Source organism: Nycticebus coucang, chromosome 10 (assembly GCF_027406575.1).
Source record: "Nycticebus coucang isolate mNycCou1 chromosome 10, mNycCou1.pri, whole genome shotgun sequence".
In the NCBI taxonomy this organism is placed as follows: Eukaryota; Metazoa; Chordata; class Mammalia; order Primates; family Lorisidae; genus Nycticebus; species Nycticebus coucang.
In genome coordinates, this window is record NC_069789.1 from 11478519 (window position 1) to 11494629 (window position 16111).

Sequence of the window (16111 nt, forward strand, 5' to 3'; positions counted from 1 at the left end):
AGTGAGCTTAGAGTAGAGTAGAGAGGTTTAAAGGGACTTCCGCCCAGGGAGCCTCGGGAACTGTGTTCAGAGCTCTGTGTCAGGGGCCTGGACTCTGCCTGCCAGAGCTGACACACGGGGAGCGCGTGTGGGCCGTGTGACTGGACCTGTGGCCACCCGTGAGGAAGCATCTCCTGACCCTGCAGGACCGCAGTCACAGAACAGATAGGAGAAGAGGGTACAGGACCATCCGTGACGTTTTAAATCCAGGAAAGCAGGAATGCTGAAGGCAGGTGCACCTTGTGAGCTGCCTCCTTCAACCCTGTCTCCTGCTGTTTCCTGATGCACCAGCACTTAGCTACTGACATCTTTCTCTCTTTTTCTTTCTTTTAGTCTCTTTATTCTGGTATAAAGTTTTATCATAGGAAAGTTGGGAACACGGAGTAAAGCCAGAAGTTAAATGCTGAATGAAATTTCACAGGAAGCATTATTTTGTACTCACACTAAAAGCACCGTGAAGAAAAAAATACAGACACTTAAAACAACTGAGGATGGCTTCTATATAGCTTTGGAGGCTATAGATTTTGCTGACTTATGTAATTTTGATATACATGGTTTTATGAAATGGAATAAAAGGTTATTGACTATTTCTTTTCATTAAAAAGTTTGGTTTCCTGGGTGGTGCCTGTGGCTCAGTGAGTAAAGTGCTGACCCCATATACCGAGGGTGGTGAGTTCAAACCCAACCCCGGCCAAACTGCAACAATTAAAAAAAAAAAAAAAAAAAAGTTTGGTTTCCTTAATAGTGTTTTTCCCAGTTTCCTTGAGCCTTTCAACTTTGATGTCTTGGAGGTGATTTTATCATAGTTCTTCATAGACCATGTGTTTGTGAAAATCAGATAATTTCTGAAGCGTATTACTGTATAAACACAGGTTTACAGGAGCTATTGCCTCTGTTACTTCCCTATGTTCAGAGTTAAAAACGTACAGACCAGAGACAATGTTGCAAAAACTAAGTGTAAAATGACAATGGCTGTTTCCTGCCCACAGATGATGAGGATGGTATGGACTGCGTGGACAATGAGAGGCGGCCACACTTCCCTCAGTTTTCCTACTCTGCAAGTGGACGAGAATAAGTCTCTTTCATTCTGCTACTTCACTGTCATCTTAGATTTGTTACTAAAAACGATTCCTGGACATCACCACCAGTCCCATCTCTCACAGATAGCAGGGGCACCTTCCGACATCCCAGACCAGCCAAGGGTCTTCACCCCTCACCACCTTTCACCCCCATGAAGACACACATAGACACAAACACACTCCGATTTTTTGGTTTTGCATGAAACTGTATCTCAGTCTAAGGTCTCATGCTGTTGCTGCTACTGTCTTACTATTATAGCAACTTTAACAAGTAATTTTACAATCTTTGGAAGTCATGAGCCCACCATTGTTCATTGTGCACCAGTAGTCATCATTCGACCTTTTGGTTTCTGTTTTTCCCTAACAGTGAAGGCTAAATGAGATACACTGATTCTAGGTACATTTTTTAACTTTCTAGAAGATAAATCAAAACTAATTAGACTAAGAAGATTTAGCTTATAGTTCAGAATAAGCAATTGTGGAAGGGTGGTGAAGTGCATATGCAAAGCTTTAGTAAAGCGTATCAGATCGAAGCATAAAGGAGGCGCCTATCACCCAGATTTGGCTGGAATTTAGTAAGAAGCAAGCATTTGAGAGGGGGACTGAACAACTTTTGAGATATCTATCTGTTTTTAATTCATGGTGGCTACTGCAGAGGAAGCCCGATATCACCCATGGACGTCAAGACTTCACGGACATTCGTGGGCAAATGAACATTGTTCAAGCAAGAAATGAAGGCGTATGCACAGTCAAAGTCACTTAGAGCGTCTTATTATACAATTTGCGCCAGAGAGCATTTTTTCCCCTGTGCTTGGAAACCTTTTTCCTTCTTAATATTTATCACCTCTGATGGCTGAAGAATGTAGACAGGTATAATGATCCTGCTTTTCACCAAAATTTGTACACCAAGGTAAACAGGTGTTTGCCTTATTTGTTTTCTTTCTTTCAGTTTTACGTGAATTAGCTTTTAAAACTCAGATGTTAAAACTTTGAATGTCCTTTATGATTTTGTTTATATTGCAGTAGTATTTATTTTTTAGTGATGAGAATTGTATGTCATGTTAGCAAATGCAGCTCCAACTTACATACATAGACTTACTGCAGTTTCTTTTGACCCATGTGCAAGGAATGTACACGCTGATGAGAATCATGCACTTTTTCTCCTATGTAAAAAAAAAAAAAATTTTTTTTTTCGATGAGGCTCTGAAATGGTGTATATTGGTTAGAATTTGGCTTTGGGAGAAGAGATGCTATCATTCAACCCCTTGGTGCTAAAAATGAGAAAATCCCCAACTGTCTGTGCCAAGGGGTTAATGAAACAAATTGACATTGATGTTTGCTCATTTGAGAATTAAAACGTGACAGCCTGGCAACATAATGTAATGAAGACAGTGGAAACCTGAATGACGGAGAGAAATGAACTTTCCTTGGCGGATGAGCACATCTGGAGTGTTTAGGGAGTAGGCAGTGAAGGTTAAGAACCTGGTGTGTTTATTGTGATCGTGGTACACTTAACCACTGAATTAAGCCATCAGGGATAAAAACAAAAAGAGAACACCTCCAGCTTTTCTTTTTTCTGTATATATTCATGTCCCCAAATTCCAACGTTTCTCACTGAAAGGGGACATGTATGCAAACCTCATCTTTTCTCCTTCATTAATGATGATCTTCAGATTAAACCCTTTGGTGCTAGGAGCTGACATTTTCCAAAGCAGTCTATGAAATCCAAGGGGCTGGGGGCCGTTCTTGCAGGAAACAGACGGCCTTCCCACTCCATGGAGTGATCATGGAAATGTATTTTAGTTAAACTATCTGACAGCTCCCAAATGGAAGACTACAGTGAGAGTAGTAGTATGATTGCATTGTATGAAAGAGCAAGTGACTTTCTAAGGGGGATGAATCACATTCATACGCAGATGTCTTAGCCTCTTGACGCTGGAAGTGTGGATTTATAGCTATAAAACCACTGCTGGCGGTGGGTGGGCCACTGGGACTGATGGGGGTCAAAGGGCATTTTACTAAGGCAGCTAAGACATATTTAGACATAGATTTTATCCTAATTTTCATATTTCTACCTGAGTGAAGTTCATCCTTAGTACTGAATAGGAAGTTACAGTTAAATGGTAGTTCATTCTGACTTACACACATAGCTTACCTTTTTTTTTTTTCCCCCCCACTTGGAATTATGTTGAATGTTTCCCATTGACAAGAAAGTAGACTAGGAGGTTATGTCTTTAAGTTGTCTTGCATCCATTATATAAGAGTCAGGTGAGAGGCAGAAGAGCGCTGAGGCCGGCTGATGTTCAGAGCACTTATTTCCTTAGAGGGAGAGCGTGATGCCGGACACTAAGCATGTAGCTTTTTGTTGTTTCGGTTCCTCTCCCCTCCCACCCCCCACCCTAAATCATAAGGTGATTTCCATGACCTTGGCCAAGGACACTTCCTAAAGATTAATGACCAGCACTGACAGTGCCCCCGGCTCAGTCACTTCTCCCCTCTGGGACACAGTTGGTAACACACAAGGTGTTTCCTTGGCTCCGATTTTGAGCTTCCCTTACTTTCCCCCCCAGATCTGTCAGCTGACAGGGAGGACAATGGAAAGACAGACGCGTGCAGACGGGGAGACTTCTGAAACTTCTTGTGTTGCCCGTAGCTGCAGTTTTGGGTTCTGGCGGGTGGAACAGCCTGAAAGCTGGAATCGTTCTGTGAGAGTGCGGTTCAGGCCTGCGGACTCCAGCTGGTTCTGTCAGGAAGGTTGAACTCTTGTCGTTTTGCAGCCATCTTGGAAGAAACTGGCCTTTCCTGCTTGGAATGTTGGCTGGTCGCCCTCAGCTTTGCTTTCTCCACTAATTACACAGCATTATTCCAGGTTTTCATTTCCCACACCTGATTTCCAGCTTCTTCAAGCTGACTGTTCTTGCAGGGGCCACTTGCTTCTCCTAGAGTACAAAGTAAGGGCCTTCCTTACTAACTGCAGGGTCTATATATTACACCTCAGTGTACACACTTTGCTGCTACTGTTTGTACTGTCTACAGTAGAAGTTCCTTATCTTGCTCCTGGTAGCGCATTACAGGCAAGCATGAAATGTAAAGTATTTATTTAAATAAAAAGAAAACCTCTAAAGGGTAATTGAATTACCTCCCTGTAGCTTTATAGTTTGTGACATTTCTTGACCTTACTAGTTCTTTCATTAGATCCATGCAAGATCTAGTCATCTGTTAAGGACTTTAAGCAGATGCAAATATGAACCCAAGAAACTGTATTACTATTACTGTTGGTCATACTAAAACTGTTTTATTTCCTTAAGTAAATGACCCACAAGGATGTGAAATAACTACAAGAAACTGTTTTTGTACACTGTACATCCTTAGTATTTTTACACTTATATGATAGGGATGCACATTATTTTCCTTCGTACAGACAGCTTAAATAAAGCGCTATGTCAATCTGCTGCTTCTCTGTTTGTTGTTGTTGGATGTGGTTCTGTAATCTCAGAAAATTCAATACTCTTTTCTGAAAAAAATTTTTAATAGCCCCACATGGCATTAATCTATCCTGTATAAAATGTGATAGGAAAATATGTAAACTCCTTATAGCTCAAAACACACGCAGGATTATTTTTACGGCAATAGTGCAGTTCTGCAAACTCTGATGCGAGGCTCCTTCCAAAGGGGAGACGCTGACCTCTCAGCACTGAGTTTAGGACAGATCTACCGTGAAGCCAGGGACACCGTAGGTCTCAGACCTGGAGGGTCCTTCGGACCAGGGCTCGGACCCAGGGTTCTGTCTTCAGCATCTTCCTGGTCACATCCTGCTCGGGATGCTTCCTCCTCCTAGAGTATGTCTTTAACACTTCCTGGCAGATTAAACGTAGACGTGGGAAGTAGCGGGATGGCCGGACTGCAGTCTGACTGATGGGGAATCATTCTGGATGGGGCCGCCTTCAGATTTTACCTCATAAAGCTACTATTGTAGAGACTTGGTTTTGCTCCTGTGACTAAGCCAGATAGAGGAATGGCTTTGGGGACTAGTGTTAGTCCAGTGTGTACGTGTGTGTCACACGGCCAGATCTGAGGGCATTCTTAGATGTGCTCTTCTCTCAAAACCACTGGGCTTGACAGATCCAGGAAGCTGAAATAAAGTGACCTCTATAATTCTTTAACGGTGCTATTTTTAGAATACTGTATAACTTACTCGCAGTATACCTAAAACAGGACAATTAAAATCGTATGTGACAGCCTTTCTGTCTAGCACATTTGATGAAATCAAAAACTTCTGAATCTGAATAGAAGTTCTATTTCAGGCTTGAACCTTTTACATGCTCACATGCTCAAGAGGCTCGAATGGTCTCTTGTGTATCATGTCACCGCCTCCAAAGCCTAACCCACATGGAGGCTGAGTGGCCAGGCTGAACACACGGTAACATCCCATGTGTGCTGAGATGATGAGGATGATGGACCACTGGCCAGGGGACCCGCCTGGGGTCAGGGGCTGGTCCCAGCAGCAGCCTTGCCTTTAGCGTTCATTGTCATCCTCCAACACGACACGAAACTATCAGTGTCCATTTTTATTACTTTAAGCATTTGAGGGCTTAACTGTGTATAGTAGAAATACTATTTTAGACTAAAATAATGATCTGTGTACAGATATTTGATATACTCTTAAGTAAATTTTCTAATTTCACTAAGCTTGTTTTTAGGCTCCTCTCAAATACTGCATAATGAAGAAAAAATCTGACATCACTAAGCCAAAGATGCTTTTTTGTCTGTTTTTGTTGTTAACAGAATGGAAAGAATAGTGCATAGTGCTTCCTGGTATCTCCTGAAGGGGCACAAATTGGTAGGATGCTGAATAACAATGGAGTCTTCCAGGGTGTTGCTTAAAGGCAAATAAAGCTGAAGGATGCTACATAGCTCGTGAAAAGAAAGAGAAAGAAAAATGAATGGCAGGAAAACGTCGTCCTAATACACTTTGGCCTAGTTAAAATATGTGCCTTTTCAGTGTGTTCTGTTCATCACTACAAGGTAAAAAGGAAACATTAAACTCAAGTCTTTAAAAACTTCATTTATTGAAATTCATATGTACCACCTAACATACAAATGAGCAAATTTAGAAACATAACTTCAAGTCATTTCTGCAAACATTATACCAGGAGCTCTCCTCATCCAGTATTAGACTTCAGCTCCAGCCCGTCCTTGGTGCCGGGACACAAATGTGGAGATGAGGAAGAGCCCCCCCTGCAGTCGGAGGCGGTGTCACCTGGGGAAGGTCGCAGTGCATTGTGGCATATCAAGTATAATTCAGATGAATGTAAATATCTCTTTGTAAATCATTTATTTCACTGTTCCATCCAGGTCAGCAATCAGATTGTGGCATGCTGGGTAACTGGAAAAAATGATAATAAAAAAGTAAGTTTAAATAGATCATGTTCTTCAATGTGATTTTTCTTCTCATTTGCTCTTTAAGTCACCTTTTATGGCTAAATTTTTGAAAACAAAAAGTTCTTTTGCCACAAGTGCAGAAATTACATGTGACCCATTGTAGGAGAAGCTGTGCTCACCCTGAGCAGCCGTCAAAGCCCTTGTCACTGTGAATATAAGGCTGTTTGTTTGAATGTTTTAAATTTGAAAGCAACCCATATTCAGACATCTGTGTGCCCTCAGAAATGAGCCTAGTCTGATCCTCAAGTCTGATGTTAGGACATGGCCAGAGAGCCACCTCTCCCCTGTCCAGGAAAAGGAGGTACTGATTTATACCAGAATCTCCTTACAGAAAACTCAAATGCCCTTATGGTAGAAAAATCTAGAACAAAAACAGGGTATTAGGCCAAGTGCCCCTAAGAAATTCCTAGTGAAACAATGCAAGCGGAAACCTCCAAACTTTAGCTGCAATTCATTGCAGCACATGTAAAGGCATTTTCCATGGAAACCTCTCATGCTGAGAGAGGAGATTGTGCTGTGATCTCTTTCTTAGTTGTCAACAGATATAGATGTTTCAGAGGTTGAGGGGAGAATTCCAAGTTAGGGAAGTAATGGCCGAAACCACTGGAAATAGTGTCATTCCACAGAAAAGTCTTGATTACTACCATGCACTCTGAGGGACAGTCCTTGCCTTTAGGAGTGTAAACACAAAGAGCCAAGTCCCAGTTTTCACTTCAACAGATCAATCAGAACGCGGTGCTGCTTAGCTAGCTCAACTGAAGCCGTATTGACTTGCTAGGGATTTCCAAGACAGGACAATGAGTGAAACCAAAATCAGAATTCATACCAGAGAAAAAATAGATCAAAGTCAATCTGTTGCCTTTTTTAAAAAAGCAAGAAAAGGTAACATTTGCATTTCAAGTAGATTTCCCAGTGTGCAAGACCCTGATGACACCAGAATGGTCGGCAGGGTGACGTGTGCAGCCGGCCTCCCGCTGAATGTGGGTGGGGAGGAGGGTGGCCGGGGAGTCCACTTGCACCTCTGGACCCCTACCCTGGCAGCAGGGGCTTCCTTCTAGCCTCAGTGGAATGCTACCACCAACTCAATGTGACTGTCAAACACCAGTTTCCACCCAGACCTGACCTGCCCGGCACGGTTGTGCTGAGTAACTGGTTTGAATGACCCTCCCTCCCAGCTGCGTGGATGGGCCTTGTCAGGTCAGCAGCCTGAGGGCCTGCACGCTCTTGAGACAGTGGCTTGCATCCTAAGCTCAGCAATTCTAAGGTGATTTTGAATGCAAGAATAAGCATAAACTACAATGGGCACATTTCAAAAGAAAAATTTAACTGAACTTTGGGTAAAAACACACCCATCATAGACAATACAAAACAGTGGTAAAGAGACCTGAAGTGGAAATGTGTTGACTATTCTTTAAGCCAAGCTCCAGGAAACTGACATCTCATAATGAGGTTCTGTAGGGCCTGTGGGCTCCAAGGCCAGCGAGTAATTTATCATTTGAGCCATTCCCTGCTGGCACTCAGACTGCCCTGCTGAAACCAGCGGCCACCTCCCTCCGTGGACCCCCACAGAGGTGACACAGATGTGAGGTCCTCAGCATGAATGGAAGTCAACAACCCGAATTTCTCTCCCTGTGGCACGTGGGCTGTCCCTGTCCAATTGGTTTTACAGTTTATCTGGGGTAGGTGAGAAGTCCTACATTCATCCTTACTGTTTGCTGTTGTCCCCAGAGGCTATGACTGCGCCCTACCCAGAATAAGCATTCAGAAGGTATTTGGTGGTGTGACTAATCCAGCCCTGGACGTCACTGCTGTGTTGCTGCGTCTTCAGTGACACTTCCTAGTGCTTCCCCCTCTCTATTCTACAGCACATCCAGGGACACGGAAGCTTTAGCTACTGCCCAAAGCTGGCTTATCTGCCATCACCTCACAGGGAGTATCCGTGACGCTTCTGTCCAGAAAGTCCTTCCCATCGTCCACACCATAGTGGCCCTGGTCTCGTTGTCAGAAGAGGTAAGTGTGCATACGCCAGTGGGGTCTGGCCTTTCTGAGCGGTGTGACCCTGCAGTTACATCTGGCCACCCTCCCAATCAGAAGAGGGCCAACAGGGTGGCTGCTGTGCCACCGCTATCCTTTCCACAGATAGAAGCACTCCCACCTGCGAGCGCACTATTGTCAACCCATTTTCGTTGTTCTCATTTTAAATCCACACAGACCCTCTCTTCACAAACCCTGACTTTTGTGCCAAATTTATTTCTGAAGTTTGACTTTAAATTTTGAGTGTTAAAAATGAGTTGCTCTGAGTGACCTGGATTGTTCCCCAAGCCACCAGGCTGTGGGATCCAGCCACCCTTTCTGCTGCTTTGTTTCCAAGTCAGCCAGGAAGGAGCTCAGGAGAGGGTGGCACCACCTTGCCTCTCTGCACATGGGCGACCTCTGTGCTCCAGGCCTCGGGGCTGCCCTGGGTTCCCATTTGATTGTATTTTCATGCCTCTTCACCCCAGCATCTCAGCCACCTTTCTAAAGGCAGCACCCCCTTCCTCTCCTCTCTCTACCTGGCCCATGTGCACTGTCTGTGTGGCCGGGTCAACAAATGGTTCTAGTCCTTGTGGCTCTGGTAATAAAGCATCGATTTGCAACTCAAGAGGGCAGATCCTCCCTGCCTCCATCTGGGGCATTTCAGAGCTTGCCCGGAGTTGACAGAGCTTCAGCAGCCGCCCTCCTGGAGCTGCCTCTGCCTGTGTTCTGGGAGCTGGGGTCCAGCCACTCCTTCCTCACCCCTGAGGACCCCTGTTCCAGTCCCCCCCAGCCTGTGGTCTAGCCCATTTAGTTCCCAGTTCTATTCACTTCACTTCATTCTTCATTTCTCCAGGCCTTATTTTCCTATCTATACAAAATAGACATTAAATTGTCTCAAATGGCCCTTTCAAGCCTACAGTGATATCAGCACTGATCCTGTTGGTTTCATAACCATCTGCGCTGGGCTCTGTGGAATTTGAGAGCTGTTTAAAGGGAAGCTACTTTTGTGTTGTTTTGGTTTTTTTCTTTTAAGGCAGAAATCAAGTGATACGGTAACTAAAAAATCTATCTGAAGTGGCACAGGGCTAGATTTGAACCCAGGCAGTCTGACCTCAAAACCTGGTCTTTCTCATGCATGGCTCTCCTGCCTGTTCTGGCCAGATTAGTGGAAGGGCACCCGAGTGGCCGGTTTGTCCTTTGTGGAAATAAGTCAGATTTAGAACAAGCCAGTCACGTGACCTGGAGGAGAGGGGCGGCCTTGGAGCACGATGCCCACCTGGTGCAAGGCAGCACTCATCTGCAGAGCCTCGCAGCAGCCCTGGCCCTCCCAGGGCAGAGGGCACCAGCCCCTCCTAGTGGGCAGCACCTTCTGAGAGTCAGCTGTTGGCAGCTGCGACGTGGGGCAGGAGCTCACAGCACAATCACGGCAGCCATTCTTCTCTCATAGCTGCCTGCTAGGCCTCTGACCATGCCAGTCCTACAGCAGAGCTCAAAGCCCTGGTCCCCTTGTGCGTGGGGCCTACCTTTGCTGCCCCAGGGCTCCAGGAAAGGAACAGAACCACAGACAGCAGCAGGAAATGGCAGAAGTCAGGGCTTCCTGGAAAGTACCGCCACGGGTGGCCTGGGGCTCCTGTGCACGCGCAGGCGGGGCCAGGGTGGAGGGTCTGGTGTGTGCTGAGGGTCTCTCCTCCTACAGCATGCTCAGAACACAGTGTTCCTGCTGCAACATGTGGGATCTGGGTTTGTAATCTTCCAGCCTTCTTGAGTCCTCTAAGTCACGAGAAAACTTCTCTGCACATGGGCAGGTCTGTGTTTTATATGAACCATGTTTCCATGGTAAATAGATTTTAAGAATTTCCAAAGGACAGACAGTGTCACCAACAGCAGAGAGTGGAGCCTCTGGCTGCCTCATGTTTGAAAGCGTTAAAAATAAAGACAACATTGACATTTGGGGTTGTAATGTGACGGAATTACAGTCTTTTAAAGGCAAGAACCACTTATCTACACTACATGTAATATTCAGTGTTTTGTTCACTTGTCTAATTGGATTAAAATATTTAGCTCCCTTTAAAATCTTGATTGTGAATTTATATTGCAAAATGTAATGTCTGACTCAGGAAGCAATAAGTAGAGCAAATGTATCTGAAGCAATAGAAAATTCAATTTATTTTTCTTCCATGACTCAGAGTCTGAAAGAATTCACTCTTGGACAAATCGAACTGTTCACGGAGGAGCAAATCTGGCGTAAATGAAGCTCTGTGTGCTTTGCAATATTAATTGTGTGCAGAGAGCTCAGCTACAAAACAAAGTTAAACTTCATGCTATTGGAGGTGCTTGGGGAAGTTTCTCTGAGGGTCGTAAGATGCTTATGTTAGAAATGCAGCACTGGGGTCTTATGTCACTCCTTGAAAACACTCAGGCAGCAGGGAGTTAATGACATTTTAGCTGCATATGTTCAAGTTTATTTAAAAAAATATGCAAGTCACTTTGGTTGACAGTGTCTTGTACACAGTTTTGAAAGAATCAGGGCAAACTTTAACAGAGTCAGTTTTTATTTGAAAAATATTTTCTGGGAATGTATCAGTGTTTATTTTTGAGACTGACAATTCGGGTGAAAATCAGGATAAAAACAAAAAAACAACAATTTGGTTGAAATCAAATTGTTTGTTTTCGTCTATTTAGAATTCTTTCCAAAAAATCTTGGTTCCGGAGGAGGCTTTTTAATTTATTTTATTCAGTGTATTTGCTGTTCTATTCAAGCACCATCTGTCCTACAGGTAGCTAACTCTGCAGAAGCTCCTAATGCAGCTGGGGAGGCCCCCTGGGCTCTCGGAAGACCCACTGCACACTGGGTGACCACCTACAAGTCCCCACTCAGTGTCCTCCAGCAACCAGAGGCTCCCCTCCTCATCTGGCAGAGCCCACCTGCTCCCATTCGGGCTGCACATTTCTACGCCTCCCTCCTCCCTTTGCTTCTGGTCACAACAGGCCTCCCCTCCCTGCACCCTCATCTGCGTCACTGCTTCCCAGGCTTGTTTTCGGCTCTCTCTTATGAGTCCTTTGGTGTAATGAGATAATGTCGATGATCTTGAATATAATCACATATGGCTTCTGGATCCATGCACAAGTTTAAATCAAATTAGAAAGTAAATTCACTGCCAAGAATGCTTAAAAGTCATAGGGCCAACTGATTAACCACTGACAAGTCAGTTTCAGACTCTGTTTTCTAAACTGTAAGTGATTCATACGAAGGGACTAAAAGGGAATCACTCTCCAGACTGAATGCCGAATACAGAAACAACAGCTTGTTTAGGACGCTGGCTAACAGAAAATGCAAGTCAGTTGAAACCATATTCATTAGCAAATAAGTAAACAGACACATGAAATTATCATGATACTTAAGGTAATCTTCTACATGGACAGCTAATTTCTACTTTTCCCTCTCCCAGATGCCATTCTCCCCAAGACAAAACTCATATTTCCTCACCAGCTGGCTCCACCCTTCCTGGCCAGATGTTAGAGCCTCCAGGCTCTGGGTTCTAGCCCCCTAACATGCTCCAAGCTGCCAGGCCTTGCCCAGACTCCCTTGGGACCCATGTCCCTCACCCCGGATGCCACTCCATGCCACCACCACTGTGGTCTCAGCCTCCTCCAGCCAAGGCCTGCGTCTCAAGGACAGGCAGAACCGCACTGCCCGATCCAGCCCTCAGATAGAAGGTGTGGACCATGCCTGTGTGAAGACTCACAGTCCCCGAGCAGAGAACAGAGGGGATGGTGTTTGACCAGAGCTGGGCTGGTACGTCACTGTCTCCATTTCCACAAGGACCAGCATAGCCATGTCATGACATTTAGAAAGCCATTTTCTGGAAGTATTTTCCCCGGAGTAAGGCAGGAGACAAAGCCGTTGTTTTTAGTTGAGTCCTATACTGAGCACAAGCCAGGGAGACACCTGGGAGCTCTGTGGTCGGCACCTGAAGCCTGGCTCGGGGGGGCCCCCTGCGCCGTAGAAGGGGAAGGTGGGATTCTCGGGGTGGAAGCACTGACTGGGGCACGGTTACTGTTATGATTAGCTCCCTCTGCCAGACATGTATGTATTTCAGAATTTAAGCAGAAACAGTTTAGAAAAATGGAGCTTTCTGAACAGGCTAGACGTCTCCTGTCAGAGACGATAGGCTGACCGTGAGCCCCTCATCTGTCACCTGCTTCAGAGCAGCAGGGTTCAGGACAAGGGAGTAAATTGAAGGGATGGATGTGACTCAGATTCAGAGCAGCTGCCAGGACCAGAAAATATCCATTCTCTTTTGGGTATTAAGTGGACTGAGAGTTTTAGAGTCTGACATGCCCAATTAAGTTATGTTTAATTCATCTAGGCTGAGAAAAATGGAAGCCTTAGCTAAACCATTCTTAAACTGGAGATAAAGGCAGCTCTCACTGTCAGAAGCCCATGAGTTGGGCCCAGAGGGCTAGCCAGGAAAACAGAGAGGTTGGTTAATCACTCTGCAATACTTAGGAGGTAGCATCCTTTGAAATAACTGCTCAGGGTCAAAAGCAGGCTTTACCTCAAAGGTAAACTGCAGTTGAAACTGTCTCACTTCAGTGGTCAAGTTTATTCCATGTGAAAAATGCCCTGCAGAGGTCCAAGTCCCCTGGGAGCCCCTACCTAGAGGCTAACACAACAACTCAGGAGCAGTGAGCTGGCTCTGGGTTTAGATACTCAGCAGGGAGCTTGCAAAACCGAATCCCTGCCTCCTCTGTGACCACTAGCACTTGCTACTAAAAGCCAACATTTCCTCTACCAAATTCTTTTGTCATGTTCATATTAAAATAACTCCAAGTGTAATATCTGAAGGGCCTCTTTCGAGATAAGCCAGCTGGGCCCGTGTCAGATAGCACAGCCTGGGCAAATCATTTCTATTGCTTCAGGCAAGGGAAGAAAGACCTGCTGGGTTTTCTGAGGACTTTTTTGAGGTTTGGGGCATTTTAATGCATTTTGTGAAAATTTTGCAATTCATTTGGCAATTACCAGAGTTTTAAGGCCTGGAAGAGGCTTCTAAGCATCGATGGTCCATGTTAGGATCTGAGTGTGCTGTAGAGGAGGCAGATGGGGAGTTAAAAGGCAAAGCCCACATTATAAAGATCCAGTTCAGAACTGAGAGGAAAGTGCTGTGTGCACTGTGCTTCTATAGAAGATTCTCCATAACCGGACTTCTGAAAGAGCTCTTGGGCTTAGGTCAAAATCATTCATTCATGCCATGAAGTCATATGTAGCAGGCACCTAGTCACCTGCAAAGGGACATGGCAGCCTAAAGCTGGTACCACCTGGGCCCTCTCTGCATAGCTGGGTTCAGGCCTGGGGCAGGTGGGGAATGAAGGACTCGTCTGAGAAGCAAGGCAGAGGGGAGTGAAGCTGGTCCTGTCGCTGCTGGCTCCACAAGGCCTCCGCCTTCCCAATGCTTCTCCAGTCAGCCACCTCCCAGGACCACTCCAGATGAGGGGAGAAAGGAAGAGCAAGCCCTGTATTTCTTCAGTCGACGACGTGTCTGAGAGCCTGTGGAGCCCCGGCAGCCGCACTCATTCAGTGTTTCCAGGATCCCTTTGACTTAGGTGGACATAATGCCTACTGTGCCGACGGGAAAACCAAGGCTCAGAAGAGAATTAAGTGACTTGTCCAAGGCTTCACTACAGTGACACAGTAGGGAATCTTTCCTTTTCTGGCCCCAGACACTCAGGAGGTTCTTCAACTTTTGTGTCCTCCAGAACCACCTCATGGCTTATTGAAATGCAGTTCCTGGGCCCTGCTCCCAGACCCACTGCCTTGGGATGTGGGGTGAGGCCCTGGCTCCCAGATAACTGGCCACGTGGCATGTGGCTCAGACTTCAAGCGATGCTCCCTGCCTTCCCCGTGTGCTGCCTCTGAAGCAGAGGAGGAAGTAGAGGCAGGTCTCCATCTCCAGCCTTAGATCAGTGACAGTACACAGGTTGTGATTTGTTAAAAAAAATAAAAATACAAGAATGCTTTGCAGAGGGATTTGGTGGGCTGAGTGGAAACAGGTTCCTTGATAACCCTTCAGCAAAGGATCGTTTTGAAAGGGGAATGTCAGACAATTCCTCTTCGTTTTCATGTCCAGATGTATTTTTCCTATTAATCATTTCAAGCACTTATGGCGTGAAGTCCCCCGGGCACTCACCGAGCACCTGGGTGCAAACCTAATTAAAGGCAGAGGCCACGGCCAGCCATGGACCACCTCATTATCCTAACAAATTCCTTGATGGGGCAAAAAGCACGGCCTCTGACAGGAAGAGAAGCAATTAAAAAAAAAAAAAAGGTTTCATCCCATACTCCAAACTCACCTTGTACCCTTTCTTCCTCCATTATCCCTGCTGGCCCCAGATCTAACCCAGGGGAGCCTGGGCTGTAGAGTCAGACTCAGGCTCCATTTGTGGGGTCCCTTTTTGCTAGCTGAATACATTTGTTGACGCCTCAATTTCCCTGCCTGCAGACTAGAGACCACCATGTCAAGCACTGTCAGATGATTTAAGACCAGACTCCTGCATTCCATTCACAACGACTTCCCTAATTGGAAACCCCTCTTTCCTCAACCAATTCAAAGGATATGAATCCTTCCAAGGAAGCTGAAAGCTGCCCTCCTCCACAGGGCCTGCCCTGACCTCTGCCGTTCTCACTCCTCAGCTGCAGGGGGCCCAGCACTCGTGTGGCCTGCTGATTCACGGACGTGGGTTGCTTTACCTGTGTGGACTTAAATTCCCTCATGAGGACAGGCTCGAGGCTCACATTTCTCCCCACTGTTCCTGGCACTGCCTTTAGGATCTCCTTACAGGAGGCCCAGTGTGATCGGTGGGCGTTTCAGCCTGTGAAAAACCCCACATGCAAAGGGCCGCGTGTCCGCTGAAGGCCGAGTCTGCCCTCACACTGTGTTTTGCACTGTACCTGGCTTCGCAGATGATCCACCTCTTCTGACAGGCTCTGTCTTTCCAGGAGAAGCTGGTTCTGTTTGCTGAGGAGCTGCACCAGCTGCTCAGCTGTGGCCTGGCTGTGCGTATCCAGCTGCCTCAGCCTGGAGAAAAACCCACCACAGCATTAGAGACGGACCTGAGGGGGCTGGAGAGAGCAGCGGGGATGACAGCAGACTTCAGCCTGCTCCGCTGCTGTGTGTCCCGAGGGCAGCCCCCAAAGTGAAGCATGAGTGGGATGCCTACCCAGGGTCACCCTGGGGTGCAGCCCTTCTAGCAGCAGGCCCGGGCAAGCCTCTGAAGGTGACTGGCAGTGTATCCGGTGTGCGTGGGAACTGGGAGCCCCCTCCCCACTGCCACTTAGACAACATGCAGATAAGTTGAGTAAGAAGAAAAACTGAAATCTTAAAACTCGCTAGCAGAACTCAAAGACGAGGGGCCTAAATGCCTCGCTGTTCAGCTGGAAACGTCTCTGGCAGGCCGAGCAGACTGGGCCCTGGCTGGGGAAGTGGGTGAGGGACATGGAAACACTGAACTAAGGGTTTTCCATTATTAATCACTCA

At 46.1% G+C, this 16111-nt stretch overlaps 2 protein-coding genes across 8 annotated transcripts in view; one reads left to right on the plus strand and one right to left on the minus strand.

Annotated features, from left to right (window-relative positions):
• AKT3 (AKT serine/threonine kinase 3) overlaps positions 1-16111 on the plus strand; it is a 404883-nt gene that overhangs the window by 338893 nt on the left and 49879 nt on the right. The window contains exons 14-15 of one of the 5 annotated variants that reach the window (XR_008382960.1): positions 1029-2028; positions 5904-6540. The exons of 1 other annotated variant lie outside the window; for it this stretch is intronic. Coding sequence is in view for 3 of the 4 variants with exons in the window: in XM_053604361.1 (XP_053460336.1) it covers positions 1029-1114 (86 nt within the window). In the remaining variant the exon portion in view is untranslated. 3 more of the 5 variants (XM_053604362.1, XM_053604363.1, XM_053604361.1) reach the window with 3 other exon arrangements.
• Positions 6168-16111, minus strand: part of SDCCAG8 (SHH signaling and ciliogenesis regulator SDCCAG8) — a 254616-nt gene continuing 244672 nt past the window's right edge. For all 3 annotated transcript variants that reach the window (XM_053604357.1, XM_053604356.1, XM_053604358.1), the window contains 2 exons: positions 15526-15652; positions 6168-6504 (listed from right to left, as the gene is read on the minus strand). In XM_053604357.1, the coding sequence (XP_053460332.1) occupies positions 6475-6504; positions 15526-15652 (157 nt within the window). In that variant the 3' untranslated portion in view covers positions 6168-6474. The remainder of the gene's footprint in view (positions 6505-15525; positions 15653-16111) is intronic.